The sequence below is a fragment of the Punica granatum genome, chromosome 8 (assembly GCF_007655135.1).
Source record: "Punica granatum isolate Tunisia-2019 chromosome 8, ASM765513v2, whole genome shotgun sequence".
Classification (NCBI taxonomy): Eukaryota; Viridiplantae; Streptophyta; class Magnoliopsida; order Myrtales; family Lythraceae; genus Punica; species Punica granatum.
In genome coordinates, this window is record NC_045134.1 from 5,263,594 (window position 1) to 5,284,199 (window position 20,606).

At 38.3% G+C, this 20,606-nt stretch overlaps 2 protein-coding genes and 1 non-coding gene across 3 annotated transcripts; 1 reads left to right on the plus strand and 2 right to left on the minus strand.

The window, feature by feature from the left end:
- Positions 1-453: 453 nt before the first annotated feature.
- On the plus strand, positions 454-3,281 carry LOC116187824 (serine/threonine-protein kinase RIPK-like). Its single transcript, XM_031516778.1, has 5 exons — positions 454-1,107; positions 1,322-1,457; positions 1,563-1,699; positions 1,818-1,941; positions 2,390-3,281. The coding sequence occupies exons 1-5, from the start codon at positions 724-726 to the stop codon at positions 2,947-2,949; spliced, it is 1,341 nt and encodes a 446-aa protein (XP_031372638.1). The 5' UTR covers positions 454-723; the 3' UTR covers positions 2,950-3,281.
- Positions 3,282-4,920: 1,639 nt separating this feature from the next.
- LOC116187823 (cysteine--tRNA ligase 2, cytoplasmic) lies at positions 4,921-9,007 on the minus strand. The gene is made up of 8 exons (XM_031516777.1): positions 8,866-9,007; positions 8,536-8,747; positions 8,129-8,192; positions 7,624-7,956; positions 7,031-7,312; positions 6,830-6,955; positions 6,173-6,514; positions 4,921-5,673 (listed from the first exon to the last, which is right to left on the minus strand). The coding sequence occupies exons 2-8, from the start codon at positions 8,709-8,711 to the stop codon at positions 5,254-5,256; spliced, it is 1,743 nt and encodes a 580-aa protein (XP_031372637.1). The 5' UTR covers positions 8,712-8,747; positions 8,866-9,007; the 3' UTR covers positions 4,921-5,253.
- A 96-nt stretch (positions 9,008-9,103) lies between these two features.
- Positions 9,104-9,185, minus strand: TRNAS-GCU. The gene has a single exon. It is a non-coding gene; the product is annotated as a tRNA-Ser (tRNA).
- Positions 9,186-20,606: the final 11,421 nt, after the last annotated feature.

The following is a 20,606-nucleotide window of genomic DNA, read 5'->3' on the forward strand; positions in this document are numbered from 1 at the left end:
GAAGGCAGCCAAGTCATTGTCCCTTGAACCAACTTTTGTAGACTTCAAACCCAATCACTCCCCTTTATTAGAAACCCCTCCACACTAACCCAATCGATTATATAATTAATTACTGAAAAATTTCAGTGATACGCCCTCATCCGGTATTTCATATTCGATTCTCGCTGGTATGATTTTTGTCATGCATCTACCCCTTTATTTCCCTTTTTTTCTATCTACCTATGACTGGGATCACGGCATTCCTGTAACCGAACCACCATTAAATTTAGCCAAGCACACATAAGCTTGCATAAGCTAAACCAAATAAAATAATCCGGTGGAAGAATTCCATGGTGTACCCAATCAGTACAAGGTCACCACAACTGTTGGGACCAATATCTTAAAAAAATAATTTATCTTAAAAAAAAAGAAAGAAATTTTAGTATGTAGAAAATTATAAAGGGGAGTTGCAATTGAGCTTCCATGTCTCCATTGCAAGTCTGGACACCTTCTCAGCACCTTTGCTGATTTTGAACAGTCTTTGGTCCCTCTCTCTTCGCCATTTCCCTCTTCCATTTATATATAGAAATCTCATGCATTTCCCACAAGACCCCAAGCAAAGAGAACAGCGTAAGAAGATGTCGGCGATTGCTTAGGCTTTGATTCATTTGATCACTTCAAGCTTCAAGAAAATCAATTGGGAGATCAGATTCCTAAAGCTTTCTCCAGTTTCCCAATTCCCGAATGGCTGTCAGGAAGACTATATCGTGGAAATCTATCGTCCCGGGGTGCTACAGGCCCGAGACAAAGAAGCCCAAGAAGCAAGTCACGAAGCAGAGCTCGTTCCAGAGGATATCCATATCGGACCTGAGCGACCCCAGCTCGATCACGACTCTCTCGGAGGACCTGTCTGTGTCACTTGCTGGGTCCAACCTCTATGCGTTCAACCTCCAGGAGCTCAAGGTGATCACGCAGAGCTTCTCGTCCAGCAACTTCCTTGGGGAGGGCGGATTCGGCCCTGTTCACAAGGGATTCATCGATGACAAGCTCCGGCCAGGCCTCAAGGCTCAGCCCGTGGCTGTGAAGCTCCTGGACTTGGAGGGCCTCCAAGGCCATAAGGAGTGGCTGGTGAGTAAAACATTGCCTTTTAGCAGCAATGGAAATCACAGCTCCTTTTTCTCGATAAGCATATCCTTTTGATTCCCTTAATTCGGGATCTTAGATTCATAGGTGAAATGGGCTCTTTCCGACGTCATTATTTGCATCTCGAATGGCATTTATGGAAAAAACGATGATATATCCTCCTAACGGTCGTCATCCATCTTTTTATGTTATCGAGCAGACGGAAGTGATTTTTCTCGGGCAACTGAGGCATCCCCACCTGGTGAAGTTGATCGGTTACTGCTGCGAGGACGAGCACCGGCTCCTAGTGTACGAGTACATGCCGCGAGGCAGCCTGGAAAATCAGCTCTTCAGAAGTGAGCCTTTTTCTTTGTTTCACAATTTAGCATCCTACTTGCAGTGAATGAACTCGCATTTTCTGAAGGTTTAACTAAATCAAATCTACTCGTTATATCGTGTAGGATTCTCGGCTTCACTTCCTTGGTCGACAAGAATGAAGATCGCTCTCGGGGCGGCAAAGGGCTTGGCTTTCTTACACGAGGCAGAGAAGCCAGTCATATACAGAGACTTCAAAGCATCAAACATCCTATTGGACTCGGTAAGCCTAAATTCAGTATTCATGAATTCTGCCTATTCATTAGAACTTTCAATCTCTTCCAGAACTTTTATGTTCTGTAGATGACTCATTCCTAAATGGTTTTCCAACCGTATTCCAGGACTATACTGCTAAGCTCTCAGATTTCGGGCTTGCGAAGGACGGTCCAGAGGGAGACGACACACATGTATCCACCCGAGTCATGGGCACGCAAGGCTATGCTGCCCCCGAATACATCATGACAGGTAATTCATAGAAGTGCCTCTTTCTAGCTTCTGATAATAAATAACTATTGCGGATATCAATCTCACGTGGAAAAAATGCATCAATATCCATTGGTTTATATGAGATTTAGGAATCACCACTTATCAGCTTGAACTTTTAAAAGGAAATGGGTCCAAGCTCGTATGAGCACAATATGAAATTTTAATAATAACAGTAAGTACTTGCATACCATATCGCATGCCATTTGTTGGATTACGAAATAGTAGCTCGACATGGTGCCTCAATGTGATCTCATATTCCTATCAAACTCCACCCACTCGTCGTTGAAGTAGAGTTGTAAATAATAAATGTAGATATAAGATGACTCGGTCGCGGTCCACTTGGCTTAGGCTTCTATAGTCCATGGCTTAAAAATTATATCTTTCCAAATGTTCGAATGCAATTTCAAACTAATTTACTTGGTTTCAGGTCATCTAACGGCAATGAGCGATGTCTATAGCTTCGGAGTGGTGCTGCTGGAGCTCTTGACTGGAAGGAAGTCGGTGGACAAGAGCCGGCCACACCGAGAACAGAACCTCGTGGAGTGGGCCAGGCCCATGTTGAACGATGCACGGAAACTCAGCCGGATAATGGACCCAAGGCTTGAGGGTCAGTACTCGGAGACGGGGGCCAAGAAGGCGTCTGCACTGGCCTACCGGTGCCTGAGCCACCGGCCAAAGCAGAGGCCCACGATGCGCACTGTGGTCGAGATCTTGGAGCCCCTGAAGGACTTTGCTGACATTCCTATCGGGCCATTCGTGTACACGGCTCCAGTAGAAAGCGACTCGCCAAATGAAGATCATCATGCTAAGGAAGGGGAAAGGGAAGGGAAGAAAAGGAATGGGAATCACCACCACCACCACCATGGCCACAAGTCCCATTCGAGATCTCCAAAGTCTCCGATTTCCTCCGACAATTCACCAGTCCGCCACACCAAGCACAAGAGCGGTTTGCGGTCTCCATTGAGTGAGAAGGGAAGGGGAGCCTAGGCAATAGACCCTATAGAAGTAACTGTATAAAAGGACAGTACTGTACATAGATACTGGCCCGAAGGTCGACCTGAATTGCACATCGTAGGCCATTGGGTCCATTACGTTAGGCGTCTTCAATCATATATATCCGTTACATCGTGCAGTCCCACACCCTTTTATAAAGCGAAGCAATGCGATACAAACAGCTGCCCCGATTGATCAAGGAAAAATATCCAAGTTAGGATTTTTATTTTTCATATAGGGAAGTTTTTGAAGTGCATGTAATTATTGATTATTGAGTGTAATTTTGAATTCAGATGGAAATAGAAGACAGACACAGATTCAAGGGATGGGTATGGGAATCACCTACTCCTGATGATAAGAGGAACTAGCAAAGAAGAAAACCATTTTTTTTTTTGGTGAAATACAGCTAAGAAGTTTGAATATACTATTTTTAATCATGTTTTAATCATATGGGTCATGAAAATAATTTTAAGAGCATAAAGTTTCATTTTTCCAAGTGGAGCAAGATTAGGTCCCCCGATCTTTGACTCCCTTTACATGTTCATCCTTAATTGGCTTTCCCTCCATCAAATCCTCAAATCTCCACGAGCTGTTAAAATAGTCCCTTCCATCCGGTCCTCCTCCCTGTTGTTGCTAACTCATTATCTTGCTCTCATTTCTTATTATTTGGATGCCCTGTGACCACTCATCGGTTGCGGATACCCTATATTTTTCACTATATCCGGATCCTACCCTGTAAGGGATAAGTTCCAAGATTTTGGAACCGGACCCTACCTTATTGAATCCTGGAACCGGAACCTACCCGGAACCTGTATTATACCACAGGTTCTGGATACCCAATTAGAACCTGTAAATTTTTTTCTCTTGTTAAATAAAATCGAAAATGTCACATACATAATCAATAATCACGCCAAATAGAATATCAACAAAATTTAGATTAATTGACAACAACAAAAAAATAATGTATCTCATCAATCCATCGACAAAATTAAACATTCATATTACGGTCTCACACAACAAAGTGCCTATGTTCTGATTCATTCAAGAAGACAGTAACTTTACTCTTTCCTCTTTTTTGTTTTTAATAAATAACCGGTTTCAAGTACTCTGTAGACAGGAACTAAAACCGGAATCGATTTTCACCGGTTCCTGATTTTAATACCCGGAACTTACCCAATTTTCAATACGAGCTACCCGAATCGTACCCTAACGGGTAGGTTCCGATCGGTTCCGGGTATACCCAGTACCCATGCACACCCCTAGTGATCACCATTGCGCGATTGCTACAAGACGTTCTACCTAGATAATACATCATCATCAAATTAAAAGAAAATCACCGAAGCCGTTGGTTAGAACTCCAATGAGGTTTCAACCAATGACAATCACACAAACTACATGCAGGACGAGGAGATCATCCAGCTTAGGCACGGCTAAGCCTAGATCACCATTGCATAAGCCATCGACTGCTACAAGATGTTCCACCTAGATAACACATCATCATCAAATTCAAACCGCAACTACTGGTTAGAATTCCACAACGAAAACAGTGTCCAGAGACTGAGGACCAAAATGCTAATCTCAAAAGATGTGTGCCATCCGAGACTTCCTAGCTTGACGAGAAGAAAAAACTCTGCCATTCCAAAAAGTCAAAAGTTAGGAGTGCCATTCTGCGCATGAAAGTCAACTGAGATGAAGGCTTTGATCTGATCAGATATTTTACATTGAACAGACGGGCCCACAAATTATGCTTTTCAAAGTCAACGGAAGAAGCGACCTTCCATTTGAATATGTCTTGGCGGCCAAGGAAAAGACGACCGGCCCTTTAGGACGGTATGACAATGTCCGAAGCAACCTGAAAACGGTACTGCCATCCAAATGATGTTGCCGGGAAAGAAACCCGACTGCAACAGCCCTCGTACCTATCGAACGGAATGTTGCTCGACTTGCCACGTACTAGAAGATTGATTTTTCGAGAAAAACATTTCATGTTAATGCTCAGGAACAAATGTCTTTGACTGACATACCAATACTGTCTTTGCTGTCGAACTAAATACACGTCTTGCGGTATCCATCAAATGGTGCGGGGAAGTTCAAATAGAAGACATTCGCCGGGGGACCACGTGACTTCAGATCTAAATGTCCTTATAAAACCTCAAAAACTTCTTTACCTAATTTTGCCCCCTCATGGGTATATAAGAAAAAAAATTGTTGTGAAAACACAGTAAGTTAGTTTATATTGATGAGATTCCTTGAATGTCGGGGAACCAACTGTTAAAAGAGTATACCGGAACAATTCCATCAGGTGGACGTCTTAGGCTGTTGTTGACCATTCGGTTCTTGAGCAGCAGACGACTTTGGCTGTTGTTGATCATTCAGTTCTTGGGCGGCAGACGACTTTGGCTGTTGTTGATCATCCAGTTCTTGGGTGGTAGACGACTCTGGCTGTTGTTGATCATTCGGTTCTTGGGCGGCCGATGACTTTGGCTGTTGTTGATCGTTCGGTTCTTGGGGGAAGGTAGGGACGCAGGGTCTCCACACAGTCTCCTTGCCCAAGTCCATGAGTGCGATCCCTTTTGCAGTCAAATCGGCCCTTATCTGATCGCTCTTCGCAAATTCTTTATTTGCTCTTGCTTGAACTCTCTCCTCGATAAGCCTCGAAATGTCAGCTTCCTCCAACCCAGCTCTCTTCAATGCCTTTCGCTTAAACTCTGCAAGAACCTACCAGGTCCCAACCAAAGAAAATTGTCAATTTCTTCCTATCACTGAAAAGTAAACAGGAAGTTTCCTCCTCTTGATTCTTTAAATTTCTCCAGTTTATCGAAAACTCTTTATCTTTGAAAGCAAAGGAAACAGGTAAATATTGTTGTAAATTTCACTTCTACCAATATTTTGGATCATTAAAAATTCCTGGGTGACTCCAAACTTTAATCTAAACATCAAAACAGGATTACAAACAAGGAAAATTTTCACATTTTCCTTTTAAATTACGTCTGCTTGTGGAATCTTCTGGTTCTTATTAATTTTCATCTCTTAAAACCAAATGAATTGGGGAAAAAAATGGATCATACTGTATTCACAAGATATCTCGGATCATAAAACGTCTCTAATAGATAATCCAACAGATTGCCTTCCCCTATGTTTCCTAGTTCCTAAGGAAGAGAAAACTGGAGGATTTGCCCAAGTTCATTAAATCCAGACTGCATCAAAATCAACTTACCTCCTCATAGGTGAGAGGCAGGAGCAGCCCTAAAATTTCAAGAACCTCCTTAAGTTGTGTTTCGATATCTCTCAGGGACTGAACTACAGCTAATTGCTGCTGTTTCTGCTGCTTCTTCTTAAGGGTGTTCAAGTTGCTATTTATGAACTTCAAGGCATCTTGAAATGCACCAGTGAGTATGTGAGAAGTGTTGAGGTCATCCGACATTTTGCCATAAAATTCACTCCGGACCTTGTTTATGCACTCCTGAGCTGCAGGAAGCACCTTCACGGGCTTGTTTTTGGGTTGCTCATTACCTTCTTGTTTAAATGACGCCAAAGCATCTTCACAGTCTTTCAGTGTCTACCAATAAACACATATTAAAGCTTTTAGTAAGTGGTCTAACTTAAACCTATGAAAGCATGGGCTTTAATATCAGGATAAAAGAGTCTAATAATTGATACAATCCATCAAATAAAAATTCTTCTTTAAATAATTAGTAAAGCTTCAGATCTGAAAACTACATTTATAGATATGAGTGCGTTTTTTGTCTGTGTGCATGCGCGTGCACGCATGTGGGAGCTATTTACGTCTTAAACCAAACCAGGACACCTTGGTTGATGCACCCTAAAAGTAAAGTCATTTATGTCTCGAATTATATAGATAAGGATATTGCACCTGGTATATGTAATAAACAGCATCTGAGGACCCTTCCAGCTGCAAAAGGGAATAGTTGAGAGGAGATCGATAGTGTGCACTTATCAGAAAGTGCCTCAGGGCCAATGGATGGTATCGCTCAGTGATCTATGAGAAAACATATAATAAAATTAGGAGACATAATATCAATCAATTAACAAAGGAGAAATAATTTTCACTTACATCACGAATCGTGAAGAAATTCCCAAGAGATTTTGACATTTTCTCATTGTTATTTGTTACATGACCATTGTGCATCCAGTAATTGATGTGGGTCTCTGGACATGCCGCACGGCTCTGGGCTATCTCATTCTCGTGGTGTGGGAATATCAAGTCGATTCCACCACCATGAATATCAAACTTGTGGGAAAGGTAATGAGCACTCATTGCACTGCATTCTATGTGCCACCCCGGCCTTCCTGGGCCCCATGGGCTCTCCCAGCTTGGCTCACCAGGCTTTGCAGCCTGAGATATGCATTGATTTATATAATCAGCAAAACTTTTCATTTGGCAACTAGGAAACCAAGCTTGACAGACCGACACTTAGCCTCAACCAGATTCACATGAACTGCTGAACCAGGCAATCTCTGGCCACCACCACAAAAGGTGGGCAAAAGCCTGAACCAGCCAAATCCGATCTCACCTAAAGCAGATTTAGCCTCTCCCAGGCCCAAGCTAGACCTTCACAAGACTTAGTAAGGTTTCAAAATTCTTCAGGAAACTGCTCAAGGTCTCTTTAACTATCTTTAAGAAAGAGGGAGATCGCCATTTATTACCTTCCACAAAGCAAAATCTGCAGGGTCCCGTTTTCGTGAGTCTACTGCAACGCGCTCGCCAGCTCTATGATTTTCAACCCTCTGCCTTGACAATTGCCCATAGTCCAGGCTTCTGTCAACAGAGAAGAACACGTCTCCATCAACTACGTAGGCACAACCATTATCAATAATCTGCTGAATCATGGCCTTGATCTGTTCCATGTGGTCGGAAACGCGGGGCTGGTGAGTGGGAGTAAAGCACTGGAGATCATCCATGTCCTTACGGTATTCTTGGCAAAAACGGTCACTTAAGGACAAGGGATTCTCCCCTTTTTCGTTGGCCCGATTAATTATCTGCATATTAGAAGAAAAATCAATTAAAAGGCCGATTTACTCATTTTAGAAGCAATAAAAACATAAATACAACTGAAATTATGCAGAGAATCTTTGAGGGAATAATTATTACAGAAAATGGGAAAATGGCTACTAAAACCACAAGAAGTTTGGAGCAAATTATGGGATTTACCTTGTCATCAACATCGGTGAAGTTACGTACATAATTAACTTCATATCCCAAGTGTAGTAGATATCTGCATTAAGTTCATATTAATCACTTTTACACTGTTATGAAGATATATCAAATCTGATTAAGCTTATGCCCAAAAAAGAATTACAGTGCTAAATAGATACTTTGCCGAGAATCATGCCTTTCCCTAAGCACATAGATTCCTTCTATCAGAAACTCCACATATAAACAGATATAATGATTGCCCTGTATTCAAACCAATAATGCGGGCATATCTATCTCGGCTAATTATCCAAGCTAACAACCGAATCATAGGCAAATTGCGAAGAATGCAATGCATCACGCGCACAGGCATAAAAATATTACAAATAAAACAATTCAATTCTGCTTATCGATGATGTATGGACCTGTAAAGGAGGTCGAAAGCGACGGCGGCCCGAGCGTGGCCGAGATGGCTGAAATCGTAAGCTGTGATCCCGCAGACGTACATGCCCACCTTGCCCTCCACCAGGGGCTGCAGCACTTCCTTCTGCTGCGTCATCGAATTGTACACCTTCAACTCCTCCTTCCTGTTATTCCCCATCTCTCGATTCTCCCTCAACTGCCCGTAAAACCCAAACTGGAGAAATTGCCATGAACGGGACATTGTAAAACCAACCATCCGAACACCAACACGATGCGTGCTCAAGGCAAACTGAGTGAAGGACATTATAGCGTTCAGCTGATTAAGAGTATACCTGATGGAGCAGCAGAGGAAGAGAGATCCGACGAGACTGAGGCGGAGACTCGATGGAGAAGACAAACAAGGCCTAGGGTTTTTTGATTTCTCAATTTTTCTTTTTGCTTTTTCTTTTCTACCCTTTCTTATATTTTCCCCCCAAAAATAAATAAATATATATATATATATATATAGAGACTAGAGAGAGAGAAATTTAAATTAATTAATTATGGAATACCAAAAAAAAAAAAAGAAATCGTCGCCTGAGAGATTCGAACTCTCGCGGGGAAACCCCATGTACTTAGCAGGCACACGCCTTAACCACTCGGCCAAAGCGACGGTTGGTGCTCTATGCTTAGATCCAAAATTATTTGTAACTTATTCTTTTAGTTTTTTTACCATTACCAAAATGTACTGTTTTATATATAGTTACTGGCTCACTTTCACTTTCCGATATTTACTTATAACTCATTATTCTAATTAATTACAGCCATAAATAATTAATATAGGATATATTGATAATTTTCACTTAAATAACGTCGTACTCACTCAGCCACTTCTCCCTCTTCTTCCACCCTGCCTCTCCTATGGATTCTGACCGTCCATTTCTTCTTGCTCAAAAAGGAACTTCCGTTTCTTCAACTTTGGGGGTGGGGGGTAAAAGAAACGCCCCTTCTGATAAAAAAAAAAAAATCCAAACGGCCCATTTGCTTCCTTTTTCTAACTATTGGCCGGTTTCTTTTCTGTGTTAAACTCAAATTATCTTTTCTAAGAAATTATGACCTTTAAACTATATATTTATTTATCAATAATAGTTGTATTGTTATTTCAAGAAATCAATGTATTGAATAATTTAAAAAGTATGTCATCGCCGTGCGTAGCGCGGGCACAGACTCTAATATGATGAAGCGGCACGATAAGTCATGTTGATCAGCATCTTACCATAGACATCTTACTTTTAAAACAAGGGTGAGTAATAGTGCCGTGACACGACAACACCTTACAAATCGTTTTGGTGGAACTAATTTTGCAAAATATTTTCAAAAGTTATCTATCATTCGCGAATTTTTGAAGCACTACCTTTTATTTTGTCACTAAAAGCAAGTGATACACTCTTTCCAAAATTCTTTTCTAAAAAGGAGAGGTCAAAATTTCAGCTTTGTCAAGCTTCTTGACGAAGTTAAGGTTCTTCTCATCTCACCAGCCAATCTTTATGATATCACGGTGTACTAAATCGCGTCGAAAACAGCTATGCTATAATGTAAACAAGGATGTCCCGACCTAAGAAAATGAAAGGTGTCAACTATTATCGACTAGTGATCTCCGTAGCCCTTTCGATGTATTGCCATTAAAGAGAGCATGGTCGATAGCCCCGTACTTACGGAGCCTCAGCCCCGATTCCGAATGATATATTGGGCCTAGCTGATAAAGCTCAGCTGGGCATGGACAATGTAATGAGTCCAGCTCCTCCCAGCCCAACAAAAACATTAAAAAAATTTCACAAATACATTATATCAAGGATGATATTGAACGCATTCCATACGGGAGAAAATCTCGGCTGCCTCTCCCATGAGACATCATCCATTCATTTGTCAATGTTCTTATTGACTGCTCATATCCCGAGAGCAAAGTGACAAATTCGGGTATCCAAGTCGGTGGCAATGGTAGAGAGAGAGAGAGAGAGAGAGAGAGAGTAAAGATGCGCCGTGTGTATGCGAGAGAATGAGCAGAAAACGCGTCGGCTCTCTCTAACGAGTATTCTTCAGTTCGGTGAAATGAAAGTGACGATGGAAATTGGGAGGGCGTGCGGCATTTGTGCAAGGTTTTCTGTGAACAGATTGTCTGGCAGATTTGATTTTCTTTTTTCAAATTCTTCATATTTCATTAAATTATAATTTACATTTTTTCATTTACGAAGGATCGTTAATGTGCCTAATACAATAAAATATAAATTTTAACAATTAATAAAAGGGTTGCAAACAGTTTCTTACCACGCGAAGCCAATACGTAATCGCTCAGTTAACAGACGATATATATTACTGTGCGGGATCTTCTTTCTCAAATTATTTATTATTATTATTGTTACTTTAGATTTGTGGAGCGTATAGTGAGGAGTGAGCCAGCAGAATTAGTGGCTGCCTCAATTAGTGGCACACTACGCGGCTTTGCAATGCGGGCCCCACACTTTTTAACTTTTGTGTACTGTGTTTGCTTTGTCCACACGGTGACCCTTTTTAGAATTGAGATGGGATCAAGCGAACCCACGACGGTCTCCAACAACTCTCCATATGTTGGCATGTTCCCGTGCTATAATATGCAATCCGCGTTATACTACAGGTTCTTCGACTCGTGTTTACCGTGATCATCGAATATTGCCGAATGTGGATAGTCACGGAGAAATGATAACATATGTGCCTACCGAATAGAGTATGAAATTTCGGTTGTCAAGAAGAGCTCGAGAGCGTCAGTTTATGAATCTAGATTGGTTCGAAATTTGATTCTCAAGTTTCTTTTTCTAGGCTAAAATGATCTAATAACTCCATGAACCAGTCCAAACAAACCATTTACTTAAAACATTTATAGAAATTACTTTATCACAGTTTTATGAAAAAATTCGAACCCGACATCTTATAGAAGATATTAAATCTTATTCTAAAATCCCAATAACCCAATTAACCTAGTCCAAGCAATGCACCAACCTTTGGACCTACGATGTAGCCTGTGTGTTTCTCTTTTGTATTGCTCTTAACAACTTTCAACTCGAATCTCGATTTTCTAACCGAGCGAATTAAAACGATCAGTTGTTGAAAAGAATCTATTCGACAAGAAGATGATGTAACGCAGTAGTACATGCTCTTATCCGATAATTGAGAAGTTACAGATTCGATACTCATTATTAAAATATTTATATTTTTTTATTAATTATTAGATATTTTATTTTATTGTACTAAATTTGATTTTTAAATTTTCTTTTAATGTGGTAATCCGATTTTTCTAGGCTAAGATAACCTAATAACTGCCTGAGCGAGTCCAGGCATACCATTTACTTTATACTTATACCTAAATCATTGGTAACTTCTTACAACATTTTGAAGAGATTCGAACTCAAAATTCTTAAAAAATATTAAATCTTATTCTCAAATCCCAAAAACCCAAATAAACCTAGTCCAAGCAATGCCCCAACCTTTGGACCAACCATTTAGCCTGGACAATCTCTTTTTGGATTGTTCTACCAATATTCAACCCGAATCTCGATTTTCTAACCGAGAAAATTGGAACGAGTAGTAGCTAGAGAAAATATACTCGAGAGAAAGGGACGTACCAATAGCGCATTAGAATAATTTTCAAATTTGATATTCGTTATGAAATTATTTATACTTTTTTATTAATTATTAAAATTTTTATTTTATTATACTAAATCAATATATCTCTTTTATAACAAGAAAATCTATTCGGGAATCCCACAAGTAATTCATGAAAAGAAAAAAAAAAAGAGAGAGAATGGGACCAGCAAATGTGCACCGACAATGGTCGGCTCTTGATATTCTATCGAATGCCTCAACGAGATCAACAAGTCCCCCATCCTAGGCTTAAGGCTAGGAATTGACTTGGGTTGGTTTCGAGGGCAATCATCCCTCAAAAATTTTGAGATTAAAAAAATTTATATATTACAATCTAATTTTTTACGAAATTTCTTATATCTATCTCTCTAAATCGGAAACATTATTATTTTTTGTCCCCTTCAAAGAGTTCGCCCCCTCAATTGAAATCATGGGTCCATTCCCGCCAAAGACCATAGTTTCACCCTCGGCCAGTGTGGCATATCACTAACCATGCACTTAAGTCCCCTATTAAGTCATGCCTCATCTCCGGGGCCACACTAGTAGCTTTATTAATAAGGCCGATGTCGGCGTTTTTGGATTAGCTCAACTGTAGCGAAGCATGCAGCTTAGCCATATTGAGAGCCAGAAAATGCTCGAACCTTTATCTTTTAGGAGGCATATAGCAGATTCTCGATAATTAAATTATTAGTAATGTACATTCCTATTAAAATGGGCATCCACATTTCCACCATTGATGATAACCTACATTACCATTCGAGAGGAAATATGAGAATAAAAATGTGAATTGTCATGACTCAACTAAACATGAGAATCTCGTGGACTCAAGAATTTATTATCTATTATCATGTCTAATGCTTGGTCTTGCCACATGCATCCAACCACTTGATAATCTTACGATCAATTCGAATTCAGTACATGACTTTTCGCTTTCCCATGTGACTATCGCTATTATCAATGGCGGATGCGTGGTCGAATCATATGACACTACATAATAAAAGACATTTACTAACGGAAATTTTTACTAACAACACATAAGATGTTGGAAAATAGAGATCCATACGAACATATTTATAATCCATTAGTATAAATTTATAATTTTCTAATGGTGTGATTTTACTGTTGGCATGGATTGAGACTTTTCAAATGAGGAGCCTCACTCTGTCGGAGAGTGGGTATAAAGAATTCATGATTTTTTTGAGAGGCTGTCTGGTTTAAGTATAGATAAGCTGAGATTGACCCTAACAAGGAAGGCTCGCTACAGTTTCTTGCAAGAGTTTCATTCGCCTGACTTTCATGTTATTGCTTTGCTTGCTGAATTCAATATTTCTCTTATTATGATCGTTTCTGGATCCCACTTTTATAGATCCCTGAGCTTTATGCTAAGTATGTTTTGCTCATGAAGATTCTCTTCGTGGGGAGACTAAGCTAGAAGGCAGTACCATGTTTGTTCATCAATTTTCTCTTCCTTGTTTTCTTTTTGAATTTTCGAGATACAATTTCTTTTGAATTGATACAATTTTCTTTCTTTATTTTCAGGTTCGCTTACGAGTGCGATACAAGATTAGCATGATGGTTCTTTCACGGTTATGAAAAGTATATTTTTCTTATTGAGTATAGATCTATCTATCAAGTGAGACTACACGATCGTTGATTCTTTTTAAGTTAGTAAGACATTTAATATGGATTGTTCTTTTACTCTTTTTAGTTTGATGAATAATTGAATGATCAGTTCTTTTGGTAATTGGCTTAAAATTATGGTCATAATATTTTTTTAAAATCCAAAAAATTATCTATTGGCCAAAATAAACATGATTATCTAAAATATCCCCGCGAAAGAGGTGAAACTCTAGCTGTTAGACTTTTTGCTCAAGTCCGTTGGGAGAGCTCCCTGACAGACCTTATAGTTGTTATAACTTGGATATATTCCATCAAATTTTTATTTATCCTAAGGAAATGGGATTTCCAACAGAATTAATTTGTCATTAGTATAGGTTTTTAAGCTTTACGAACAACCACAAATCTATTACGGAAGACCTATACTAACACAATTTTTCGCAACCACTCCCTTAACTGAAGGTATAACCTAATAGGGTCCTTACTAACAGAGATTCTACCTTTACAAATAGATTTTATCCGTTCGTAAATGGGACTTATTTTGTAATGCGATATTGGCGTCCTCGGGGTCTGATGCGATTGGAGACAAGACAAAAATGGCTCGAGGGGGGCGCCCTGTCACTGTGGGGGTGTCAGTGAGAGAGAGAGAGAGAGAGAGAGAGAGTTGGGGAAGATGAAGAACGTCACGGTCGGTCAAAGAAAGTACCACACAGATGCATGCCATGCTTATTGCCACCTTGCCCCCCTCTCTGGTATAAAGATATATATCAGTATCAATGCGTATGTTATGTGTGTACTTTGCGTCGGACTTCCCAGTCAAAAATATACGCATGCTGCGACAAAAATAACATATAAAATAATGATTATTATAATATACAAATTAGGACAAAAATATAATATATATATATATATATTCATCAAGGAGTCTGCAGCCCGTGGTTGAACTCATCGCAGTCTGCTTGCTGATATCAAGAATCTTGTTTCGCAGGGGTGGGAGACTCGTCTTCAACATATGCACCGCGAGGGAAATTTGTGTGATATTGGTTTGGTCGACGTGCCATTTCCTTCCTTCTTGGTGTTCATCTTTTATTTTCAGTTCATAATGGCTTACGTTGTTTGTTGTTAAGCGATCTGTTAAGGTCCGTTACACTCCGTTTATGTTGATAATTCCGTTTTTCTATCTTAAAAAAATATAATATATACATATATGTAAAAAGATATACATGTACTACAAAAACGTAACATGTATATACTTATAGAAAAGGATTAATTACCAGAAAATTGCGAATTTTGCGTATTTTTTTAAATATAACACAACAGTTTGAGGGTAGTACAGAAATACACAACTTTTGTCTTTTTTATAAGTGTAGTACAATTTTTAAAAAATAGTACAGAAAGATTGACTGCTAGGTTTAGCTGCGATTCTAGTACGGTGTCAATTATTCGTCAAATGTAACGGTAGCAACTAATGGCGGCTCGTGGCACAATATGATTTGACGAGTGGGTCTCACATGTTTTATTTAATTTAAAAATAATTCTAAAAATTTAAAAATAAGATTTTTTTCTAAAAAAAGAAATAAGCAGATTGTAGATTGTAGATTATGGGTGGTGCAATTGGGGCCCGTATTGCTGAAATGAAAGCCTCCAATTTTGGAATTCTTTCGATTCCGACTGTGAGTGCCATGATTACGACCACCACCCACATAATTGGGATCATGCTGCTGCTGACGACTCCAATTGGGAGATGGTAGCCATCAACGCACACGCCAACATCGACCCCTTCCCCCTTTCCTCTTATTAAATTGAATCCCCTTTCTTTTCTTTTAATTTTTAAAATTTTTTTAATTAGATAAAAACATGGGCAGTCTCACTCGTTCAATCATGTTGTCACACGTAGCAGGTTTGCTCCATATTGCTGTTGTTGTTACAATCTGATGGAATAATTGATGTCGTGCTATATGCGCAACTAAACATGAATGCCGTTCCTTTTTGTGTTCTTTTTTAAAAGTCATGCTAGGTTTAAGAAGACGTAAAAATGTCATGCATTTACTTCTCTCCAAATGTCATGCTATATTTAGAAAAAATACAAACGTCGTGTCTTAATATGCTATTTTTCAAATGTCGTGCTTTTCTAAATGATTAATCTAATAAAAAAATTATATTTTCAGTCCTCCACGTTGGTTAAGATATTTTTTTCTTCAAAAAAATTTTATCTTTTACTTGAGGATAAATCCTTTATTTGGTCATTTTTTGGAATAAATTTGTAATATCGACGTGGAAGTTTATTTAGTGCCACACATATACTTTTGTTTTGTGATTATAAAATTTTCATTATTTTTAATTTTAATAAATAAAAATATCAAAATTAACAAAAGCCAAAACCAACTAAAGGGAAATAGGGTTGTGGTTGGCTGCCGGCTATCATTGCCTCCGGTGAAGTCTTTGAAGGCCTCTGCGATCTCTGAGGTTGTCGACAACTTCACAGCCCTTGAGCCAAGTTTGTTAGCCAACTTTCTCTGTCTCTGTCATGGGAGAAGGTTGGAACGATAGATTCGATAATGGTGACTCTGGCTTAGAGATGTAAACGAGTTGAGTCGAGCTGGGCCGAGCCAAGTATTGAAAGACTCGAGCTTGGCCGATCTTAAAAAATTCAGCGTAGGTATTCATCTAATAATCTCACTAATATATAATGCATGAAAAGTTAGAATGGAAAATTATAAATATGATAACAACAAGATCTAGAGATTATAATGAATATAATTGGAAAATAAAAGTCAATATATGGAAGATAAGGAGAAAATATAATTCATGAGCTACATAAATGCGACTTGCTCAATAAGGAGTGACATATTTATAATTTTAAGTGAACTATTATAATCGCGAGTTCATCGAATCGAATATTATTGAAGCTCGTCTCGAATATTTATTAAACCAAATCAGTATATTTGCGCATACCTCATATAGTTGAAGCCCCAAGTCGAGGGTGAGTTGCGATCATCGCTACTTGTGAGCCACCATCACTCCCTCAATCCTCTCGATCTCCCTCTTCGAACAGAAAACAGGAGGACAAAGGGGTCGCTGGTGGCCTGAGACCCTAGATATGCTTGCCAAAGCCCTCGCATTCAAGAGGCCCCAAGCCACTGTGATTGGCAGGCCACCATCGTCACGCCACATTAACTACTATATCAACATTATTCAAATTTAATTAGCGGAATAGCCAAATAAATTATTTCTCGTGCCTAAAGGATAAGATTGAGGGGGAAAAAGATAAAATTGAAAACCCAATTTAACGTAAAAGGTGAAAAAAAAATTATTATTTTGTGAAATGAAATTATTTATTTAAAAATTATTTTAAAAAAATAAGAAAGTGAAAAATGATGGAAGGGAGGAGGGGTAGCCGTTACTGTGGAATGGCGTGACGGGCGTTCATCCCCAGAAAGCTACAAGACAAACATCATGCCAAATTATTTGCAATTTTGCATGATCCCCCACCTCCCCGTTGCCTCCGCTCTCCTTAGACTTTCAGGCCCACCTCCCTCTTTCCATTTCTACCCTCCCCTCCATGCTTAATCCACACTCCTGCCACTGAACCATGACAGTTTTCTCTTGAGTTCGAGAATCAAGAGTGAGCGCACGAGGATGAACATAGGATTTTTCTATTATTATTATTATTATTGTTGTTGTTGTTATTATTATTTCTTAATTTTTTCTTGATAAAAATCAATGAGATTCTAGTATCTTTTTATTCAACTATTTATGCATTTATTAGTGCATTTTGGTATCTATTGCGATGGTATTGATACTTTCCATATCACTCGATGTTATAAGATTATTTGAGATTTTCTATTTCTATTTTTTATAATCTGAACTTAGTTTACCATTATTCTCATTATGGATCCTTTTAGAAGAAAATAAAAAATCACTTTAAAGAAAGTTAAGGGCAAAGCATCGACAATGAGGAAAATATCGAAGTGATGCTACTTTCTCGTGGGTAAAGAAGATAAAATTTAGGCTTACAATGTTAATAATATATCAGCTTGCGTTTGGTTTTCGAGTTGAATAATGATCCAACTTAATTTGATTTTTTACAATGATTATAAGTGTTAATAAATATATTAATGTGTAATAATATATATATATATATATGTATGAGAAAAATAATCCACCCTGCGTGCGAAATTTTAAGATGAAAAATGAATTATACTATGTGTAAAATTACATTGATTCGTATATAGTCCTATTCATGATTTGATACATTTTTACTGGATAGAACTTAACTTAATATTCTGTTGTATGAAAAATTACATTGATTCATTTTCACATTAATTGAAAAATTATATGAATTCATTTTCAATCAAAAAAGCAAAAAATAAAAACAAAAATGCAAAAGGGAACACGAGGTGGGAGAGGGAAAATACCGTTGAGAATGGCGAAGACATGTAAGGTGGAAAGGAAAGGAAGAAATAGAGCGGAATTTTTTTAATTGAATTTACTATTTTAACCTTCAATTAATGACTCAGATTAACTAACACTAACAGTCATGCACTATGGGCTTTTCTGGAAAACAAACGTTAGACCAAAAGACATCCTTCTTATTTTTAAAAGTAATATAGATATATAGATGTAAAAATAGATACAAAATTTATGATTAAAAAATTAATATATATATATATGTGAAAATATATGTAAAATTAATTATAAAAATGATAAAAAATACGTGAGAGACTTCATCATTAAATTAAAAAATAATAATTGTACTATTAAATTTATAAAGAATATAGTTGAATTGGATTAAGTGAATTATTTTACTCAAAAATCAACTAAAGTCAACTTTCTTGTCGCTAATAACTTCAAGTTCCTTCAACGAAACTCAAGTCTTTGGACCCATCGCAGACTGCCATGCTAAAAATGGGGTAGACTAAAGTTATCACAGAAGTTTCCTTTTCAAAAGTGTGATCAATAACCATCATACATATATGTTTCGTTTCATATCCTCCATTAATATTAAAGGTACTTGAAGCATCGATAAATGTGACTAATTTGCATTGTGTCTCCTAAGGGCCATACCCGTCAATATTTGCAGGAGCAATCATTTCTAGTGATGGCACATTTTACTTCAATAAATCACCAGTTCCTTGCGTGCAATTTTCATTGAGTGGTGCTGGCCATAAAGTCATAGACTGAAAACTTCTTGTCCCTTTTTCTTTTCTCTTTTTGTTCTTTCGCAAATCAGCGATCATACATTAGACATTATACAATTATACAATGATATGATTTTGGGTCCATATGTAGGAGGGGTGGATTTCCCCACCCGCAGGACCCACCCCCACTCTCCCTCTCTCCCTCTCTGTTTTTTTTTTATTTTTTTTTATTTTTTTTTTATTTCCAATGTCAAATTTTTTCAATGTAAGTGATAAAACCAAAACTTGGGGTAAAATGCTCTCGAACGAAATATAGTGTCATAACCTATAACCTTACTTAAGCCTATGACATCACTTGAGTTCAACCCATACGCCAAATCAATGCTTAACAAAATATATATCTCTATATTCATAAGAAATTATTTATTTCTTGGGGGCCAGTCGTCAAAAATGATTTCCTTACTAATATTCCTACGGGAGATGTCCCTTTGTGGCAATTCCATCTATTCCAATTTCGGCAAGCTTAGGTACGATACTAATAAAGGGAAGAGATTTTTTATATACTGGCCATGTCAATATACAAATAGCACTCATACGGATAATCTCTCGAGATGAATGCTTAATTCATTATGATTTGGATGCTATTTCAAGTCTAAACATAACTCCAAAACATATATCCATTAATCTAAATAAGTTACGATAGCACCTCTGCATCTACTATGCCAATCACAATCTTTAACCACTTCGATGTAAAGATATATCACGTGACAGCGCAATGATCCATACCGAAATGATCCATTGGCACTCGATCGCATTTAAAGCGAAAATATTTTCTTACTAGTTTATTACATCATGCGACGCATAACTTCATATGTAATGTCATGACAATAACGTAATAATAGAGAAGGAGCCTTGATTCATGAGCGACCTTTCTTATGAGCCCAACATGGGTCTCTTTCTTCGATCTACAATCCTCTTGTTAGTGGCAGTAACCCGACCACTGCCTTCAACCCCTCTCTCTCTCTCTCTCTCATTTTCTTTTGTAATTTTTGGTTTTATTTATTTATATATTTAGCAACAGAAACCACTATGTCCCCTTTACATTCTCACTCTGTACAGCTCATTCAATCGCCATTGCCGCAATGTCGACGGCCCCTTCCTTCTTCCTCCTCCTCTTCCTCGTCGGATCTCTCCTCTTGCAATGACTCTCAATCTCCGCCACCGAACACGGCCCCTCTCTCCCCCTTTCTCGGTTGATTTTTTTTTTAAGTTGGAAATTCAAAATTAAATATGATAAATGTGCATTACATCAGTTTCAATCCTTTCTTTTTTTTTTCTTGTGAGAGATCGAATGAATCGGGCGCTATTCTGATTGAATTCGAGTATTGAGTGTTTAGAATTTGAAAATTAAGTTTGGAGAAGAATCGAAGAATCGAAGAAGAGGAGATCTTGATTCATCGGAGCTATGTCTCTGTCTCCATCTCCGCTGTTGATTTTTGTTGGATTTTATTGGGTCCTTTTGTTTCTTACTTTGAGTAAAGATTGAGATGAGAGCGACAGAGAGAGGGGAGAGAGAGGGATAGGAGAGAATGGGGGAAGTGAGAGAGAGAGAAAATATTAATTTACCGTTTCGATGACGTTAAAAAGATACTAACACGTAA